Raw genomic sequence first — 21,786 nt, forward strand, 5'->3', positions numbered from 1 at the left:
TATTTTTGTGTGTTTTGTGTTTCATGTATGCACAGACACTTTAATTCAAAACGTTTTATTAGTTAGGACTCAAACCCATGACCTTAGCATGAGTGGATCCATGTTTTGCTGAGCTACTGTATACAGGAAAATGTAGACATTGTCATTTAATTGTGTCCTTATAATTTCAGGGACTTGTTTATAGTCTTGAACTTCTTAGGGTTAGAGTTGATATATCCATTTTAGTGTAAAGCGGTTTGTAAGTCTGAAATAAGTCACATTAACATTTAGGATACAGTTCATTGGGTACACGACATCAGTGCAACTTTAAATTTTCTTTCAGGCTAATTTAATGAACTTTTCTCTCTTATACCAAACAATTTGGCAGTGTGAATCTGTCAGCCTGATTTGCATGTTAAGCACACTTTCCATACTAAATTAACTTGACTGATTATGATCACTGGTGTCCCTATACATTGTTTGGTTCATTATTAAGTTTATTATCCATTATAAACAATAATTGTTCATGTATTCAGGCAGAAAACATTGATATGACACAGATAGAGCCCATAAAAACATTTATGTTAGAACTTCTCAGTGACGTGAGTGTCATTTCCCTTCACATTAAACACAGTTGTTTACCTGCTTTAAATAGGTATTGTGGCTGGAATGTTTCAGTTACTGGAAAGTTTATTTTAAAAAAGACAAACATTGTCTGTAAGTGCTGCCCCAGTTTATTTCTCTTTTCTTCTATTTATGGGCAGTTCCATGCAAATCAAGTTTTTAGGTTTTCAACATACAGTACTGATAGGTCAGATGTCAATATTTGGTGGTTTAAAAGTCCATGTGAAGTCTCTCTTAAAAATGTTGAAGCATTTTGTGTGTAAAGCATAATTTTCCATAGCAGGTAAGTGAATTGTCACATCCATAACGGTCCATATTCCTCATAAATTGGCACATGAAAATTTAAATATAGTAATTATTTTATGTTCTATAACGAGCCATCCCTTCTCCGTTTGTTGGGTATTATTGCTTCTGGTTTCCACATTTGAATTAAGCATGTTGTCTCTCAAATACTGTATGTGCGTCCTTTTTTGTCACATAATTGATCATTTTTCCCTATTTTAAAATAGAAAAGTTGTGCATTCGCTGAGATTTTTCTGACGTCTGGACTTTATCATCAGGGGTTTAGTCAAATATAAACAGATGGTTCAATATAATTGTAATAAATACATTTTCTGAGAATTTATTTTTCAAGTTTTGACTGAAAATGTCACATCCGTAACGCTGCAATTCCCGTTTATGCATTTGATAATTATGAAAAATTAGGGCTTAATTGATTAGTATGCTCTTAAAGCAATATTATAAATCAAAGGCTCATTAGACATTAGTGGTTCACTTTTATTTCATACTTTGTTTTGTGACAGTCTTCTGGACCTTTTACTCAAACACACACAGTCACACACACATATACACTCTTATCATGGTAGCTCAGAGCCATTGTACCTGCCAGTGGTACAGGGAGGGGCCACTGGGGCCTGACCACAGAGGAAATCAGCCTATTGTAATCTTTCCAGTGGGTAAATGTGCATGTGTGTCTTTATGGGTGAGTAAGACAGAAAAGAGTAAAGCAGAGGGCAAGAGAGAGAACGAGGGTGAAACAAAAACAAGGGAAAAAATGTCACTGCTGCAACATCCGGCTAATAATTTATTGTGACAGGTCGAACTGAATTTATGTGCCAATCTGCTTGCGACACAGAGATGCCTCACTTAACCCAAAGAGGAAAAAGGGCTCTGACTCAACCGTGAGATAGGAAAGAATACCAAAGTGATTCTTGCCACCTCATGTCATTGAGATACAACTTTGGAACTTTTCAAGTCAATTTAAATGCAATTTTAACAACTGCAAGCTTCTAGTGTTGGGGGTGTATGTGGGTGTGTGTTTGTGTCTGTCATCATGTAAACTAACCATTGTGAGGTAAACTGGCTAATATGAGGGACATGCAAGGCCTTGCTTATTTAAATGCCCAAACACTTATAAAAGGAACACATTAACCTATTATAGTGAAATTCATGTATATGCATTACTGAAAGGCCTCTCATAATAAAAAATAAGACATCAATCAATGTTAAAGGGACAGACCACCCAAAAAAATGAAATTTCTGTCTTCATTTACTCACTCTCAAGTTGTTCCAAATCTGTAGAAATGTCTTTGTTCTGATGAACACAGAGAAAGATATTTGGAAGAATGCTTGTAATCAAACAGTTTGTGGCCACCATTGACTACCATAGTTGAAAAATTGCTTTAGAAATTTCTTTGAAATGAACACAAAAGAAGATATTTTGAAGAATGTAGTAAAGCAAACAGTTCTGGGACACCCTTGCTTACCATTACACCATATGGTGGCCAAGAACTGTACAAGCACTCTTCCAAATATCTTTCATATACAGATTTGGAACAACTCGAGGGTATGACAGAAATTTTATTTTTGAGTGAACTGTCCCTTTCGGGATATACATTCATATGCATTAGTAAAAGTCAAAAGTCGAAGTCCTTTGTCACACAAAGTAAAATGAAATATTTTCTTGAAAGCTTCTTCACAGACGTCATTCATATGTATAACTGAAAAGCGCTTGTGAAATTTGTTTTATGCACATCAATAAGAAAACAAGAGATGTATATAGTTGATTAGAGTTTATTTCACTGGAAAGGAAGCACGCGTCCGCACTTCCGTTTACTTCGGACCCACCAAATTTTTGAAATACTGCTGTTGTTGTGTAACAAAATGTAGTTTTATGGGTTGTCTAGGTGATGTGGTTGTTTAAATGTCAAATCTGTGGTAAAGATAGCGTCTATTTGAAAATTTGCTAAGACATTTTCAAATGTGCAAGGTCCAGCCGTTCATCACATGTGTACCCAGTGAGAACAGCTTTATCGTGGCCTTCTGCGATTTGCCGCTGGATCTGATATCTCTAGTGGTTATTTGTGTATCTAATGAGCAATTGTTTTTTTTAGAGGGCAAATCATTTTGGTTGAGGGCAGTTTAGAATGCGACCTTGTACTTTAAATAAAATTGGTTGCTTGTCTTTTTATCCTATTGTACGAGTTAAATTATAAAACAGTTATGAACCTTGTGACATTTGTGCCCTTAGCACGGTTGGCAAAAAACTTTCAAAGCTACAATTATTTTTGCAATAATGATTCATAAAGAAAACATTAAGCACTGGTTACCCCCTCATGCTAAAGCATCCTCTGTTTGCATACATTTACTCATCGCTTCTTAGCTTTTGTGGTTGCTAAAACGTTGTATGCAGCTTTTACACTGACACACTCCTCTAAACAGTATCCTGCGTTCTGATTGGAACATGACTAAAGAGACATTTATGATGTCATAATTTAACTCGGAAAAGTTCTAGATGCAGTGTTTCCAACATAAAGGTCATGATAAGAGGGTGTGCGTGTCTGAGTGTTAAAAGGAACTCTTTGCACCTGTTTTTTTTTTTTGTGTCACTTCGGGCTGGTGACCCCCTTACCCCCTCCCCCCCCCCCACACACACACCTTTCCAACACCTCATCTCATCTTTTTATCTTTCTTTCCTCCCTTCCTCCTCTCTCTCTCTCTCTCTCTCTCTCTCTCTCTCTCTCTCTCTCTCTCTCTCTCTCTCAGACAGAGAGCAGGTGTGTGGGGTTTTGAGGGGTTGTGCTCCTGTTCTGAAAGTCTGCTTCTGTCTCTACAGTGACAGGCCCTTCCGTTCCTGTAACCCACAGTATTCACACAAACACACACGCACACACACACTATTTTAGTGAACAGATGCTTTCACAAAAAACATCAGCTGACACACTCGCTAAACTCTGAACAATAATTCTCTGTTTCTTGGTTTCATCTTTTTCACTCTTTCCTGTTTAGCCTTTCCATCATTCAGTTCATCTATTTTAACTTTCCATACATTGCATTTTTTTGGAGACTTATGAAAAACTTTCATAAATTGCCCGCTCTCAGTTTTGTCCTTACACTGTCACTCTCCACCAAATATACTGTATCTACGGCTTCCTTAATTAACATTACATGTGGTTGGAAGTTACTGTATTCTAGTGTACTGAACCATGAATAGCACTAAGCAGTGAAGAGGCCCAAAGGGCTTGTCACCAGCGCTGTATCAGTGTATATTTGGCATCTCTGGTGTGTTTCTGGGACTGGATGTGGGGAGGCCAGCGAGCAGGTGGTCAGAATGGGGGATGTGGGACCTGGGCAGCTGTAAATTTAGGCCCTGGTCTGAGCTAGGCCTCCGCTTTCAACAGCCACACAGGAAAGGTGATATCCTCAAGAGACTCAAACCAGAGTTTCTGCACCGCACACACATAGATGTACACTTAAATGTGTTCAAATGTCAAAATGCAACCAAAAAAAGACACATTTTCTCATATTCACTTTCTCACCCACACAAGAAGAGCATCTGTTAGGGTTGAGTTTGGAAAGTGTTTCCATCAGTGTCGAGCCCTTGGGGACACTCTTCTCTGCAAAACACTCCACTTTAAAGAGATAACCTCAAATATCCCTCAAAAACAGGGCAGGGTGTGCAAACACACACACACACACACACACACGCACACACACACGCATACGCACACGCACACGCACACACACACACACACACACACGCACGCACACACACACACACACACACTTACACGCACATTATATCAGAATTATAAGTAATTGTAATATATTAAAGTGAAAAATCACCCAAAAATCATGCTCATTTACTCATCCTCTTGTCATTTCAAACCTGTATGACTTTCATTCTTCTGCAGAACACAAAAGAAGTTATTTTGAAGAAAGTTGGTAACCGAACAGCGCTGGTACCCATTCACTTTAATTGTATGGACACAAACCAATGAAAGTAAATGGGTGCCAGTTAACAACATTCTTCAAAATATCTTCTTTTGTATTCTGCGGAACATAGGTTTGAAATGACATGAGGATGAGTAAATGATGACAGAATTTTTATTTTTGGTGTTATTTTTATATTAGCCGGGGCATCTCATAGTTGCAAATGTGTGTGTTGATGTCGAAATTCTGGGAAAGCATTCCTTACTGTATATAGCCTGAGAGAATACAGTTGGTAGGATTTGCATGTTCCACACTATATGCTTTCTGATAAAGTGTTAATGGGTTGTTCCAGGATCTTTTCATTCATACCAAGCCTTTACAAACATATCACTTTTCTCATCTTACAAGCTAAACTGAAGCATTTGAATACTACACAACTGCAGTTATCACTTTGCTCACAAGTAAATACTGTTCACTATGCTTGCTGAATACACTTGAAAAGATGTAGGATACCAAGCTGTTACTTTGAATAAATAAATATATATATACAGTATATACAGTATATAATGTTTGGATTTGTTTACTGTTTACATGTTTATTTATTCATTTGGCAGACACTTTAATCCAAAGCAATTTACGATACATTTGAAGGGTTAGTTCAACCACAACTGAAAATGAATTTATTCACCCTCCTGTCATTTCAAATCTGTATGACCACAAGATATTTGGAAAAATACTTGGTAACCAAACAACTTGGGACCCCATTGACTTCCTTTGTATGGACACAAAAATTTGAGACATTTCTCTGAATATTTTCTTTTGAAAGAAGAAAGAGATATACAGTATACAGGTTTTAAAAGACATGACGGTGAATAAATGATGATAGATTTTGTTTGGGGGGGGATCTCTTTTAGTGCATTTTGTCTTTATGTATATTAGTAGCCAAAAGTGATGCCCACACTGTAAAAAAAATTCCGTAAAAAAACGGAAAAAGTACTGGCAGCTTATTAGACTTTTTACTGTAATTAAAAACGGAAATTTTATTTTAATTGACAGTGTGCCCACAGTAAAAAAACAAAAAACTTTCTGTCTTTTAAGAATTTTTTTAATGGTATAACTACTGTAAAAAAACTAAACATTTTCTATTATTTAAAAGTTTATGTATATTAAAAAAAACAGTTATTTTCTGTTTTAATGGTATACCTACAATAAACAGGACAATTTCATTCATTTAATGGTATACCAACACTCACTGACATTCCTCTGTAATTAAAAAATCGAAAAATACTCTTAATGTAGTTTACCTACAGTAAAACAAAACCCTTTTTTCTACAGTATACATAAGTGTGAAGAAGCAGTAAAGAATTGTTAGTTAACTGTGTAATTAGTGATTATATTAATTATTATTAAAAACAACAACAACTTTGTAATAAAAACAGATTCTTTAATGAATACAAATAATTTGTAATTACAAATAATTACTAAATAAGTAATGACTAAAATAGAAAAACATACTGTAAGAGGTCTTACTTGAGCAAACAACTTCATTGGAAATTGGCTTAAAATTTTACTTTAAGGTGCATGTGTAAGGACAAGTGGGCAAATTACAAATACATTTCAAGAAACCAAGATAACTCCAAGATGGCAAGAAAACTGGGAACATCTTCAACAGTCAACTTTGAGATGCAATGTAATTCCAGACCTAAACCTGGACTGAACCACTGAAAAGGCATCCAAATGAAAAATTAAAAACACTTAACCTTCAACTACTATAGTTACAATTACATTTAACAATGATGAACATCCATAAGGATATGTTGTAATATCACATCCACGTCTTTCGTCTTCTTTCTCTCCATAACTGGTACTTACAGTATATGGCTGTAAAACAAAAACCAAACATGACTAATAATACGAACTATCATTTAACTTACAACTGTTGTGATTACTTGCGCATCAATAGTTCACCCAAAAATGAAAATTCTGTCATCATTTACACCCTCTTGTCATTTCAAACCTGTATGACTGACTTTCTTCCGCAGAACACAAAAGGAGATATTTTGAAGAATGCTGGTAACCGTACAGTGGCGGCACCCATTCACTTGCATTGTAACTCTTCGGTTACCAGCATTCTTTAGAATATCTTCTTTTGTGTTCTACAGAAGAAAGAAAGTCATACAGGGATGCGTTTCCCGAACAAGGACATAACTCGCTGGTTGACCACCATAGCACGATGGATCCTTGGGGAAATTAACGATGTAGTTACGACTGTTTCCCGAAACCGTAGTAACTCTGTCGGAGATCAATCGTTTGAACCAAGTTGGTTCAGCAATCTAGTTGATGACGTCACACAAGTGGTGGTGTAATGACGTCTACTAATAAATACGTTCAGATCGAATTAATGTCAAATTCTTGCTGTAAATAACATACATTGCATTTAACGGCGACTTTAGTTATCCTATTTTGTTATCTGTTGTTTTATTTCACGATATTTCATTAATTCATAAGTTTCCTCCTACGTCACTCCGCCCGGGGCTTCCCCAGGGTCCTAGTGCAGGGTCCATGTTTCAAAAAACAGCGCTTGTATTTTAGATTAGATTAGATTCAACTTTATTGTCATTGCACATGTACAAGTACAAGGCAACGAAATGTGACCTCTGCATTTAACCCATCCAGAGAGTAGTGAACACACGCACAGCAAGTGGTGAACACACGTACCCTCGGAGCAGTGGGAAGCTATAACTGCAGCACCCAGGGAGCAAGTAGGGGTAAGGTGCCTTGCTCAAGGGCACCTCAGTTGTTACCCGCCAGCCCTGGGAATTGAACCGGCAACCTTCTGGTCATGAGTCCGACTCTCTAACCATTAGGCCACAACTGCCCCAAATTGTTATTTTCTTAACAAACTAAAAGATGTAAAATTAAATTTGTTTGTATTTCGAATTATGGATATAGAATGCACTACATGTTGCTTGCTTAGTTTGCTCAAAGGCATTATGCTTTTAAGTCTACATGTCATAATAAAAAGGAACTATGCTTCTAACCACAGCTCTAGACCTGTAGTTCCAACAACGCAACTTTGCAATGCTGTTTGCGATTGATCGTTGGAACGATGGTTTCGGGAAACACTTAAATCGTTGAACTATGCTGGAACGACGGAACTTGCGACCATAGTTGGCTAACGATGCTTTGGGAAACGCACCCCAGGTTTGAAATGTCAAGAGGGTATGTATATGATGACAGAATTTTCAATGTTGGGTGAACTATCACTGTAAGATTTTACCAAATAAAGTGTAGGTACTTTTGACAACAATACTTGGAACAATATAGGTGGCAAAAGAGAAGCAGTATGATGAAAAAAATGTGCTTAATTACCTTTAAATCTTCCAAGGATTCTGAAAGTCATTCAGGTCTGTTGTACTGCTTGGCACCCTTTCTTGCTGCTTTGGACCCACGTTCTGGATTTATTCCCGACAGGCTCCTGTTCTAAACACAACAAAAATGTATCACCTTACTTGGCTTGGAAAAATTAAATAAACTTTCAAATGTTAGAGATGCAGAACGTGTGCATGTGTGAGAGAGTGTGTCTGGTGTCAGTACCCATCAAGTCTTCAATGCTGATCCTGATCATTATGTCTTCTGTCTTTTGGTAGTGGTCTCCTCTTCTCCTTTAGAAAAGAACTATTAGTAAGAGAGTAAGAAAGAAAAAATAATAAGCCAATAAAACATTTCAAATCATTATCTCGAGTACAATTGTTTTCTCACTCATGATATGGCAAGTAGCTGTCTAATAGACTGATTTCCGGTGGGAAAGAAAGAACCAAAAGTACAGATAGACTACAATGGTTTGGACTAACGTTACCATCGGGTGTCTGTGACATGAATAAACAACAACGTTACAGTAGCTGTGCCCGCGAATGAAACCCGTTTATAGCAGTTTAAACAGTCACTTATATGTGATGGAACGGCTTAAGTGGTCAAGAAAACAGTTTGTGTGACACGCATCCTATGCTTATATTGTCACATTTAAGATTTTAGGTTGGTTGTACAAGCCATTGCAGTCTATCTGTCTTTCCGATTTTCTTCCCACCTCTGTCTCGCTTTCGATTTCAACATGGCGGTGGCGTGAAATCCGTCTATAAGCGGGATAACCGTAACCTTACTAAAGTTACCTGCGGTGTAGTGATGGGAAGTTCGAATCATTTTACTGACTCGGACCTTGGAGTCTCGTTCAGCAAAATGAACGAATCTTTTTTCGAGTCATATCGTTCATTTCGTTCATTTTAGCAAAATATAATTAAAATGTTACTTTTCTAACATATCTACTACTTATGCAAACGTTGATGACATTACAATAATACAAAACTATAATGCTATAAGAAAATATTAATTCATTGTTTACCTGGGTCTTTAGTCTATGATTAGCTCACCACACCTCTTATCTGACAAGTGTTCAGGTTTGACTCGTTCGTTCATCACGTGACAACTTCGTAAGCTAAACCAATGCAGTCAGAGCCAGAAAGATAATTGATTAGTTCACCTCCCGAGTCTTCGGGTTTGAGTCGTTCGTTCTTTTGTCACGTGACGTAACAGCTTTGGACAGAGAAATTAGTTAATTTACTAATTCCAGTACAGGACCCATAGAATGTTGCGTAATGCGCACGCGCGACTGAACGAATCACTCCCCGAGACGACGCGTTCTTCCCGAGTCCGACCCATCACTACTGCGGTGGTTGTCGCATAAAAAAACCCCACTCGCCCCCGCTTCGCGTCGATGTCCGATCATCCTGTCAGGTTTTTTGTTATAACCGTCTGTATGTACAGTATATTAACCTTACATCTGTGTATTTTTCTCATATAGCGTTACACAGTGTCTACAATTCACGCCAGTCCCTTTACTGGAAAAAAAACCATCACCATGCTGAACTCGACCACACAGACTTGTCCCTCTAACTAAAGCGAACATTAGATTATAACTTTCAACCAAACTATACATATCACTAACTTACCTTTGAATGCTAGACCTTTTTAATTATATAGTACAAAGAAAACAGTAATTTTATATTTACATTAAATAATTAACATACCTTTTACACACAGAGTGGAGCTGAAGTTCACCAGTGTCTGTCACACAGTGCAGCGGGGGATGGGACGTTAACGTTACTTCCCGCGCACCAAGCAGATTCAAAATACTGACAAATAAACTGTAAATTAACAGATAGCATATTCACTGATGAGGAGAAGGCAAAAACAAGTAAAAAACAATAAATATTACAAATAATCACTCATAGTTCAGTTTGTACTTGAAAAAACATCGGTTCTTGTTAACAATATCCAACGAAATTCACTGTTGTACTTTACATGGCCAGTTCAGTAATAATGGTAATAAAGCAGTCGTTTAATTGAAATGTCGTCTTAATATTTTATTAAGAGTACTTACCAGTGTAAAAACTTGGGTAAAATGTTGTGTTATGGCTGTGCTTGTACGTCCATGACCACCAAAAGTTGTCGGAGCCGCGATCACGGTCCCATAATGCAATTCGAAAATGTATATAAACGGAAAAACACCCGTAACACATGTTGTATGGAAAGTTTCCGTTCATTATACAGTCATTTACAAAATATACAGTCATTTAGCTATCAATGTACAGATTTTTTTACAGTGCAGATATTTGTAAATCTCCAAAGATTAGAATAAAGTGTCAAATATGAGGAATATGGTGCAAAATGGTAAAGGTATTTCTTTGTGAAAATGATTGGGTAGAAAAGTAATAACGCAAACAGTATCTATAATTTTAATAGTTTGTATTTTGTTATGTTTCTGTCATTTTTTATTAAAAAATACTTTCTTCTGGGCCTTGATCTTTTGCTCACGTGTTACGCAATTTATTTTTGCCTTGCCTTTTTAAATTCATCTTAAAGCTGAGCTTTAGTTTACACTTTTTAATATTTTTTAATAATATATTTGAATAAAGACAGAATATATCAATCTTCCAGTTAGATATCATTGTTGGGCTACTGTATGCTTTCTTTGGGAATCATATAAACTACTAGGCTTAAAGGAAACTTTTTTATGTTTCTATAAGTAAAGCAAGAAGCACATTTAAACCAGAATTTTTTCAAAAACACACTTTATTTACAAGGCAGTTATAAAAAAGTCTGTATAAAAACGTATGAAAAGTTCATAATCAATGTAAAAAAGTGTTTGTACTTGAAGCTAATACAAAAAGGCAGCGAATAACAAAAACGTTACTGCTAAATGCTTTTGATTGGACACTGCAATCTTAGTATCAAAGGCTGATTGTAATATAAAAAACAAGCTAGGTATAAAAGCAACAATCAGTGTTTTTAAAACTAGAATTACCAATGTAAATCTGATTAGAAATGACATAAAAAAAAGTGTTTATGAAAAAACGATAAAGAAATGTTTCATGCTCTCAAAGGCAAAATATTACCATTTAAACCCTTGATTAAAATGCTTGGTAAACGTTTTTTTTATATATTTAGCACATACAAAAATTGTTATAAAAAACACTTTTTGTTCTGTTGAAATCTCTCTGCATGGTTGATCTAAATTTTGAAATAGTGCTAATACAATAAGACATTGTGGTTTCGATCTTAGACTCTTTTGAAATGGCAACACTACTAAACTTGGAAAAGTACCTTTGTACACTACACATATCACCTAACGTCAGAATTCGGCAAGAATTTTCAAACTTGGCAAAGTGATTGGCATTGGGCACGAATAACAAACAGTCGACTAATTCTCATTTTGGAATACACCACAGCAGTTTTGTTGGCATTAGATTGAAATACATATGCTCTTTTCAAGAGCAGTTCTGTTTGACACCCACAGATACATGGTACAAATCCGATTTAGTTTTTTTGGGGGGGTTGTATGATTTTGATAATGCTAGGAGCACACACACTCCTTACAATTAACACACACTTAACAAATAAGAGATGAGCAGGAAGCCCAAATACTGGGGTCAAACACTGACAGATATGCCCACCGTAGTTAATTATTATTCTTAATACAAAATAATAAATTACTGAAAATAGTTCCTTATATTAAAATCCATAAAATTAGAACCCACATAGAGAATTAATTTCCCATATAATACAAAATATTATCATACAAAATACAATATTATTAAAAACGAAATAAAAAAAGTAGAAAAACAACATGTCCACATGAATAATGTCTTTGGTTGGTTGAATCAAACAAAAGATGGCACAGCTTAAACGTTGGCAATTAACATTGACTGTGCAGTCTAAAAAATGGCTTTTAGCCTCTCCCAAATTATGTACTATAAGTGTTGGAGTGTTTTTTTTACATCTTCTCAGAATGATTGTCTCGTCTCCCCCTCCTCCTCGTGTTTTGTCTCTTTACATGACCAGTGCTCGTGAAGAGTAATTGCTGAGGTATTTGTGTGTGGGTTCGGAGGGCATCGCCTGGTCCTCCACCTTCCCACAAAGCACTTGTTCCCATGTGCTCAGCTGCTGCAAGAGAGGAAAGAGTGAGGAAGTACAGGAGAGAGAAGTAGAGAGATTCAAAGAAGACGGTTGGTCAGGTTTTGCATAGCCAACTATCCTGTGTCTAATAAAATTATAATTTTATAATTTTATGGGGCAATCGAGCACCTGCTGCCATAGATGATCTATAGAAAGTTATAATCACTAACTATTTTGCTAATGCAAAACAGCACTATATTTCAAAGCAACGCAGTGGACATGTAAAGTCGACTGTGGACCTCAGGTATTTGAACTGAATATATAGAAACTTTATTCATTTTATTTTATTGTCTAATAAAATATCAAAACAAGTGGAATTTATTTTAAAATATAGAACAATAACACATTTCAAACCGTTTAAAACAATATACGGTATATAACGTATTTAAAAAGTACTACAAAACTAGATATTATGAGCTTATAGAAATTCAATTCAATTTTCTTCATGTGTATTTTAGCTCAAAGTGGTTTTAAAAACTCAACAAACAAAAACTCAACAAACAAAAGCAGCACTAAAATTTGCACCTGTGAGAACGTTTTTGAGAAAAAGATCAAGATAAGCATCATTGTAAGATGCCACTTGGTTTGATATTTTGTTATCTATGCCATAAAATTCAGACATTTTCAAGTGTGACTTAAGTGTCTAAATATGTTTTAGAGCCACACAGGATGGGTATTGTATATAAGGGTATGAGGGTAGATGTGTACCTGCAGAGGGCTTCCCACAGGTTTACGGGGCAAGTGGGCACTTTTGTGTCCACCCTCAGTTTTCTCTGCAGAAAGCATGAGCACAGAGCTTGTCAACAGATCCTACAGAAACAGAGAAAAGAAGGGTCAAACATCAGACAAACAAAAGGATGCTTCGAAACTTAATAATCGAAAAACTAACTTAATCTAGTTCTAGATAACTTAATCTAGATAACATGAGGGTACTCACGGGTATGTCATGGCTGGAGCCATTGGAAGGAAAGAGCTGGGTGTGTAGATCTTGTCCCTCCCACTGTAGACAAGGTGACTCCACCTACCAAAACAAATGAAATCCAAATCCATTACCTACTACACACAAATGCACCATGCGTGGATTGCTGCGAATTAGGCAATGTTGCCGTATTTAAGGCCTAATGTCTAATTTGTTCACATTCATCACCCTTGAGCGACCAAATAAAACAGGTTTGACTGCGTACTGATATTACTAACAAATTCAAACGTACAGCAAGAAAGCTTTTACATTTCTGGCATTTGAATATCACAGGGAGATGTATTCAAATGATGGAGCACAAAGAGCCCACACGGGTCTATACGAGCAAACTAACCTCCTGTTTGATCTTCTTTAGGGGGGGCTGGTCCAGGTGCACCCCAGCGACACTGATCTCACACTCCTGGGGTTCTTGCTTGATAGTACCGACCACACCAGTGTTCAGTGAAGGGCTGTGAGCCTGGAACAGAAGCAAAACACAAATATTCAATATGCATTTATTTATTTTCAACATATATTTATTTTATATGAGGCCTCGGGGAATCAAAAGAGTCTCACCCTTTTTAGTGGTACGTATTTCGTGTCTTGAATTGTCAGTGCGGACTTGAACGGAGTAGGTGTGCGAGTGGAACACTCCATGATAGAGCGCCTCAGATTTGCGGTCCGGAACCTGAAATGTTACCCATATACAGGCACTTATGAATGATGTAATCTCATTAAGACATGCACAGATCAAGAAGTCTTTTGCTTAGTATGTTTACTGGAAACGTATTTACAAATCGTATCGCTAGGACACATGGCTATGCTACATTCTAACAGAATTACAAATGCAAAGTGAGCTCAATGGGCCCTTACAGCTCATTTTCCTTCTGAGGTCGGAGAACAAGGTCATGCTGCAGTGCTTTCTGGGAACAGGCAGGTGAAGACGTGACAGGTAAATTTTGACTGTCTGCATGCGGGCTCACTGAGGCGTTGAAGAACTACAAAAAGGAAAAAGAGAACAGCTTGATTAGATGCAAAACACACAAACCACCTCAATTTAGAAAGCTTTAGTTATATTTCAATACAAGTAAGAAAAGGCAAAAATCTTTTTTTCTAGGCATTATGTTAGTATAAAGACATGATATTCTATGATCAGAGGAAAGACAAGCCTTGGAGAAGAAATCATTTGCTAAACATCAAATTCACAAATACTACATACAAAGAAGTCAGAGGAATTAAAAGCCTATGTATGCAGAGAACTGCTTAAGCAGCACAAAAGCCATTGGTTCGAACCCCGGGGAACACACATACTAACAAAAAAGTATAAAAAAGTAAGTCACTTTGGACAAAAGCATCTGCCAAATGCATAAATTAGAGAAGGCAACACTACATTATCATATAAAAGTTGAATGCTGTCTTTTGCCAAGTAACGTCTGACATAACTAAAAAATGATTTACATAAACCAACCAAACATAACACAAGCAAAATCAACAGTGCTGATTAAACACAAGTGTTTAAAGGGTGTCCTAAAAACATAATAAGGCAACATTAACCAGAATAACCGGCCATGAGATGAAGTAACAACCTTTCTATGTGTGCTATAAGCACGGATCTAATGACAATGTGACATTTATGAAGCCTACACATGTTGACACATTTGTACTAGTGTGCTGTGATTGACTACAAGGTTTAGAAAATCAACACTAGTGATGATTGGGTGACTAATTTAGAGAGATTATTGATCATCATGGGGGTTCCAGGAGTCACTTCGGTACCTGAGAAGGGGAAAAAGACAGTTGTCTGATGGGTGAATGTTTGGGCTTAGAGCAAAGAAATGTGTGGACACTGCTGTCAGCGCTGTGGGCGGGCGAGACTCAGCCCGATGAACCCTGATTGGTTTGAGTCTTGTCTGTTTTTGACAACCTCCTATCAGAGTGTATGTTGGCCCAGATAGGCGGGGCCTGAGAAGACTAGATTTTATAAGGACACTGGGGTTGACACCTGACCGCGCATCACTGGTCACCGACCATTTCGGGTGTTAGTACGACGTACTTTCTGATCTCTTACCGAATCAATGGCGTCAATAAACTCCGGTAAGGTGGAGCTGTTGTCATTGTTTGGGCTGTTTGTGTTGCCATGGGCGCTCTCTTCTGGAAGGCAGCCCTGCTCCAGGGATGGGGCGGGGACGGAGACTGCCACACCCACGGAGCCGTCCGTCAAAGAACCTCGGTTCCATCCACCATAGCCGGCCATGGAGATCTAAAAAAGAAGGCGAGAAAAACAATTTCAGAGAAACAGAAACTGTGTGTGTGCAAGGCGGAGAGAGAGGCAGAAGTGGAGTGATATAAAGAGAGGGATGCAAGGAGGAAGAACGGTCCGAGAGAAAAGGAACTTGTCGAGTTGAATGATGTGATGCGTTTGGGAGGGGGTCTGAGTTGCATAAGGAGTTCCACAGAGCTTGTGGTGTGATAAGGGCCGATTGCATCATTCAGCCAAGCAGTTAGAATGTGAAATAGACCCCCAGATGCTTCCTTCAATCAATCGCACACAAGCACACACACACTCACCGGTAGTGCCTGTTGTCCCTTCAGCTCGTTTTCTGTTGACATCAACAGCATCTCAATCTCCTTCACTCTTTTCTCTTTCTCTGGGTCTTCTTCGCTGTAGTGTCTCTGTATCACGGGAATCAAAGTGAATCAGATTAATAAAACTCTGCATACAATGTGACAGTGTATTGTGATTCACAAATGTGAATCTTTTGAGACGATTCTCTTAATGAATCAGTTTCAAACTCTGAGGTATTGGTTTGAATCAATCTAATAAATGGAAAATCTTAATTGTACATTAAAGCGAATGAATCAGCATCTGCCTTGCTTAATGTCTAGATGTTTATGTGACAATAAGCTGTTAAAAATACATAATAGCATTTTTTGGACATCAAAAACAGAACTGTATAGACGGTTTCAGCGGCAACAACATAAACAAATGTTATGTGGCCCAAACTTAATTTCCGGTAGCAAAGAATCAATAACTGTTGAGTAGTTTTAATGTATTTTAATACAATTCATATACAATAAAATATGAATATCAATTAAATATAAAATAAATTGTTATATTATAACCAAACACAGGCAGGATTCGCCGGAAATTAACTTTGGGTCAGGTACGTGCGTCCGATGAAACCGTATAAAGGAAACACCGTAAAAATAACAAGGTTGTAAATGGAAAAGTAGGATTATCGTTGCTTAATTGACAACATTTTCGAAAATGTTTCTTGTAAATCAATGCTGGATTACCTGGATAGCAGCAGTCCCATGTTGTGGAATGTTCAAGATGTTCAGCTGTAGAGCAAGTGGAAATGGAACCTATACAATAACATTCATATTAATCTCAATAATTTAGTATGTCCAAGAATATTTTAGTTTTAATAGTTAAACATTGTGCTTATTATTCTTACCCGCTGCGAGTCGGACATGTAGTACGGGTACTGACTGCTCATAGAAGAGGCGGGCATGGATGTGCTGCTTGGTGTCTGATTATAATTTAGGAGGTGAGGAGGTTTTGCAAAGCCGTTGTTTAGCGGACTTGGGCTAGCTTTAGCGGCCTGCTGCAGGTAGCCTTCCTGTTCGACCTTCCGCCGCATGGTGGAGTTCCAGTGGTTCTTTATGGCGTTATCAGTCCTGACAAAAACAAATGATGTTAGAACCTCATTTTGCAAACATATACGTAGAGTAGAAGTAGCGTGTCATCTTACCTTCCAGGAAGTAGCTTGGCTATCTCAGCCCAACGGTTTCCAAGTTTCTCATGAGCCTGGTAGATGATCTGATCTTCTTCTTCGGTCCAGGAGGTCTTTTTCACCTCGGGGTTCAGGTGGTTGTGCCAACGTTCTCTGCACTGCTTGCCAATCCGACCTTTTAAGTGCTTGGCGATCACAGACCAACGTTTCGGGCCATACTTCTGAACCAGCTCGATTACCTAAGACCAACAGAGAGAGAGTGAATATGAGTAATAGATGTATACAAGACAGGGATGCATATACACAATTGAAAGGAAGGGTATAGGAGATGCCTGCACAAACCCAGTGAGAAAGGGAACTTGTGTTGTGTAAGGATGTTAAGACCGCACACAGATACAGATAGTGGCATTACACTGAATATCAGTGGAATACACCTGCTAATGACGGCTGGGTCATAAAAATGAGCAGAAATGGAGAAACACCTGGTCCCAACAGTTAATCATTACAACACGTAATCAATGGATCTTTATTCTCCCTCTTAACCAGGTCTTACTTTTTAATTTGTGTTTTGCGGTAACATTCTGGTTGTGGTATGGCATCATACGCTGTGCTTACCCGTTGGTCTTCTTCTTTGGTCCACGGTCCTTTGATGAGTTCAGGGTTAAGAACCTTCTGCCAGCGATGCTGACATTGAACATCTGTGCGACTCTGTAACACACACGCACACAGATGGAAAAATATGGTTAGTATTATTTTTAGGTTTTCTATTTGGTGTGTAACTGAAATGTAGCAAATTGTGTTTATTTCAAAGTTCTCTGCATGAAATTAACAGGTGTTTTGGAAACCCCACCGAGTGTTTCAGAAATGAAACAACTACAGTTTCTAATTCTTGTTCGTGTGCCGAGGTTTATTTATGTGTTGTGATCTATATCAGGATTTTCACTATACTGAGATTACAGTATCCGTGCGTGTCCTCCTCGGGTGTGTGCATAGTGTATTTTTACCCAAGACATTTTTGCGTTTGTGCGTAAACATGTGCTTCCACCTGAGTGTGAATTTGTGGATGTGTGTGTGTGTTTGTACATCCGTGTGTGAATGCAGGTGCACAGAGGATTCTGAAACCCTGCCATATCCCCCCCTTTGACTCTGTTCCAAAGTAGGCCAACCAATGAGGAATACCCAATTATGCAAAATTCTCCAAAACGTGCACTCACTTCTACAGTACCTGATCCTTTGGCTATTCACATGCAAATGCTTGTATCTAAACCACCACACCTAACATAACCTAACCTAACCCCCTAAAGCCTGAATACACAAGCCGCATGTATACACACACACACACACACACACACACACACACACACAAATTAAAACAATCATGGATACAATCTTTCACAAACAGACACTCACGGGCAGAAAGCTGGCAATGACTTTCCAATCTTCTGAACCGTGAAGCTCCACCAGCCTCTTCAACTTCTCGTCCTGTAAAGACAAAACATTTTAGCTCTGAATGTATAAATATATAACCGAATAAACAATGCATGCTGCACTAAACACACACATCACAAAAGGTGCAGCACATGAAGTGCGAAGAGGTATCAGATCAATTAACGTAAATTAATTTTGAAAAACGTTTTTGCTGTTTTTGTATGTAAGAACATTGTTAGAAGTTAAAAAGAAATGTTAAAAAGGTGATTTATTATTTCTATCTCAAAAGAAACATGGGGGGCAAGACCACAAAAAAAATTATTACAATAACAAAAAAGTTCCAAAAACATGTTTGCAATAAATTGTGTTTCTTTTTATTATAATTGATGTGTTAGTTATGTAAAAATAAAATAATATTTTTGTTTTAATAAAAACAAACATACCTCCTCACGGGTCCAGCGTGTCTTGCCAAGGTGACGTTTTCCTGTCTTGGCATGAGGACCATCATAGTCATGATCGTAAATCTCCAAATCATCGTCATCTTCATCACTACTGTAAACACTGGAGGAAAGGAGAGAGTGGAGGGAAAACGATAAAGAGATCAAACAGGGAAGCGTAAGAGGAAGAGAGAGAAATGTGGAGGGGGTACAGTAAATAGTGGAACAGCAAACAGTAAAGGATGAGGAAATAGAAATAAAGGAGTGTGGGAAGACGGAGAGGATCCTCGTCAACATGCAAGCGTTAGATGTATATTGTTGACATACATAAAAAACACCCTCTCACCCCCATACTTCTATCACGCATTCTAGAAAAATTAAGCGATAACACAGTCAACACAAAACTAGAGTGGATGAACCAGTACAGCCAGAAGGTTAGGGTGCAGGGGGGACTCGCTCAGTGAAACCTGTTCTGATGTTTTTGGTTTCCACAGAAACAGCAAGCATGTGCGTGGACTGGCACTGTTTCATGATGGAAGCGTGTTCAGACCTGCTGAAGTACTGTCAAAACCATCTCACCTGGCCGGCTCGTAGCCAATCAGGATAGAGCACGGGCTGATGAGGAGAACAATGTTCTTTTTGCCTTTGTGCTAGGTGTATAGGTGTGTTTTATATGTGTGTAAATGTGTATGCGTGTACATGCATCTGTATGCATACGTCCACTTTTAAACCCTATGTTTTTTGCCTTTCTGGCTGGCACTTAAATCAAAAGATAAAAGATTACTCACTTCCTTCGCTTTGACGAAGCATTTCGCGAGAAATGTGAAACTCAAAACGCACCTAGCTTACTAAAATAAAAATGTAGTCAGATAACAGATCCATTTTTCTTTTTTTCTTTCTTCCTAGCAACGTGCACGAGCGACTTTGAATATTTGTCAAAATTGTATCACAAAATTGTGCCACTAAAACTTTTTTAATTTATTCAAAAAATCATTTAGTCTGTTGCCTAGTTTATCGATACGTGAACAATGCGTTTAAAATACTCTCCGCTTTGTCTTTGTAACCGGAGCCCAGAGTGCCTCTCAATATACAAATATATATTAATAAATGCTTTGAGTTTGGGGTTTCTGACATTATGCAAATAGCAGCGGACTGTATGACTGTATTTCTCTACCGCAATAAGTTTCTTGCTTGCTCGTTTAGTCATTTGCTGGGCAAAAGCGAACGGTGTAACAAGTGCACAAGTGACAGACGCGTTGCGTGACTTTTCTGGACCCCGCAGCTTCTCTAAATACTTAAAGTCTTACAAACCGCATGATATTTTTGCATAATGCTTCTGCTACATGAAATATGAACCTAACACTATAACACTAGATATTTTCAACTTTTAGTTATTTTTATATTTCAGCAAGGCGTTAAAACGTAATCCATCCCGCTCATATATAATCGTATTATTATAATCCAGCTATAGAAATGGAGTGTCTAAACGCGTTTAAAATAATTAAACACGCGCAAAAGGTGCACGCGTAAACACAATGAGATGTATATGCGATCGCCTGATTTTTCAAGCACACCGCTGTGGCAGCATCTCCGCTGTCATTGTGCCTCTCAACCATTGTTTCCGAATCACAATGTGTGTCATTTTTGGGGGGAAGCACCGAACCTCACCGTAACCTGCCCAGTGAACCAGCAACCGCTATCTGCGCGCCCGGTGTTTGAATGAACATTTAAATGAACGTGAGCGCGATACCGCCGAGCGGGCGCGAGCCGAGGAGCGCACATGCCAGATGTCCACCTGTTCCGCGCGGCGCTGTGCACTGCGCGCCACCACCCGGGGAAATAACTATTCCGCTGACAGATGCATGTGGTTTTAAAAAAAGGCGTGCATTTTTCTTAAAAAGCATGCATTTAAGTTGCATTTAGTAAAATATAATGCTTTCTAGCCAGAACTGTCAAACCTTAAGAATAAACAACCCCATATGGAATGTATGAATATAAGTGGGGCAAAACTTCCCATAAAAAAATTATATATATATATATATATCTCACCTGTGTCTAGGCCGCCTCGCCATCCCGCTGCTCAAGACGAGGGAAGAGTGATGATGGTGAACACGCTCGGCTCAAAGTTGCTGAAGTGAAGTGCTGTCAGTTCCTACGGTCCACTATGAGGAGGAAGTGCCGATATTAAACTCACTTGCGGAGTGTGCGATAGTGTAAACAGATCCATCAGACAAAGCTGGGACTGCCTCTCCCTCCCGCTAAATTTGGCGCCTCGGGTCGTGCGCATGCGCAGATTCAGAACTTCTTGACGCATCTGAGCGCCTTTGAGCGAAAGAGTCCGCGCTAATCTTCGGCTGTTTTTCCTGTAAAACAATCATATTGTGTTTATGGATGTTAAAGGGGAGGGAGGGGTGATAGCGCCTTCTTGGAGGACAATGTGCACTTTGATTGGGAGTAAAAGTTGATGAAACAGAGCGTGAGGGGTCCGGGCATCCTTAGTGTTGGTTCTGCGTTACTGTACATGCAGGTGTTCAATTGGGGAGACGCATAAGTTAACTCCGAAAACAAAAAGTTCGTTATTTAATAGCTCAAATTAAATTGTTATGTACATTTTTTTTCTCATGTACATTTTTTTTTCTCGACTAGTTTAATCAGATATTCTCTCACTTTCATAGGTTGCACGCAGTGCAATACTTTCGGTTTCCTTTTCCAGAAATGTACCACCTTTGGGTTACTTATCATTTCGTTCTGTGCCAGGACTGAAGTTACGCAATACAAATAGCACTTTAATTTAGTTATTTTTTCTGGATTGAAAAGTAGTGTAGCTTGTTTAAGTTCTCCTACATGTTTTACCTGTTGCCATGTGATAAGTCTTTGTAATTGCATAATCTTGTAGGTT

General features: G+C 38.1%; 1 protein-coding gene and 1 long non-coding RNA gene across 3 annotated transcripts; both read right to left on the reverse strand.

The window, feature by feature from the left end:
* Positions 1-6,345: 6,345 nt before the first annotated feature.
* LOC130572084 (uncharacterized) lies at positions 6,346-9,945 on the reverse strand. The gene is made up of 4 exons (XR_008965163.1): positions 9,900-9,945; positions 8,413-8,493; positions 8,188-8,298; positions 6,346-6,696 (listed from the first exon to the last, which is right to left on the reverse strand). It is a non-coding gene; the product is annotated as an uncharacterized LOC130572084 (long non-coding RNA).
* Positions 9,946-10,943: 998 nt separating this feature from the next.
* On the reverse strand, positions 10,944-21,123 carry myb (v-myb avian myeloblastosis viral oncogene homolog). 2 transcript variants are annotated; one of them, XM_057363481.1, is made up of 15 exons: positions 20,937-21,123; positions 18,894-19,011; positions 18,433-18,504; positions 17,638-17,730; positions 17,041-17,261; positions 16,744-16,966; positions 16,583-16,651; positions 15,854-15,958; positions 15,354-15,545; positions 14,159-14,283; positions 13,862-13,973; positions 13,641-13,763; positions 13,265-13,348; positions 13,036-13,137; positions 10,944-12,312 (listed from the first exon to the last, which is right to left on the reverse strand). In XM_057363481.1, exons 1-15 carry the CDS (start codon positions 20,957-20,959, stop codon positions 12,202-12,204), a joined length of 1,773 nt encoding a protein of 590 aa, XP_057219464.1. In that variant the 5' UTR covers positions 20,960-21,123; the 3' UTR covers positions 10,944-12,201. The 2 variants fall into 2 exon arrangements, with proteins under 2 accessions (XP_057219464.1, XP_057219463.1); XM_057363480.1 differs by having other exon boundaries at positions 10,944-12,315.
* Between the last annotated feature and the right edge of the window lie 663 nt (positions 21,124-21,786).

The sequence above is a fragment of the Triplophysa rosa genome, linkage group LG21, assembly GCF_024868665.1.
Source record: "Triplophysa rosa linkage group LG21, Trosa_1v2, whole genome shotgun sequence".
NCBI lineage: Eukaryota > Metazoa > Chordata > Actinopteri > Cypriniformes > Nemacheilidae > Triplophysa > Triplophysa rosa.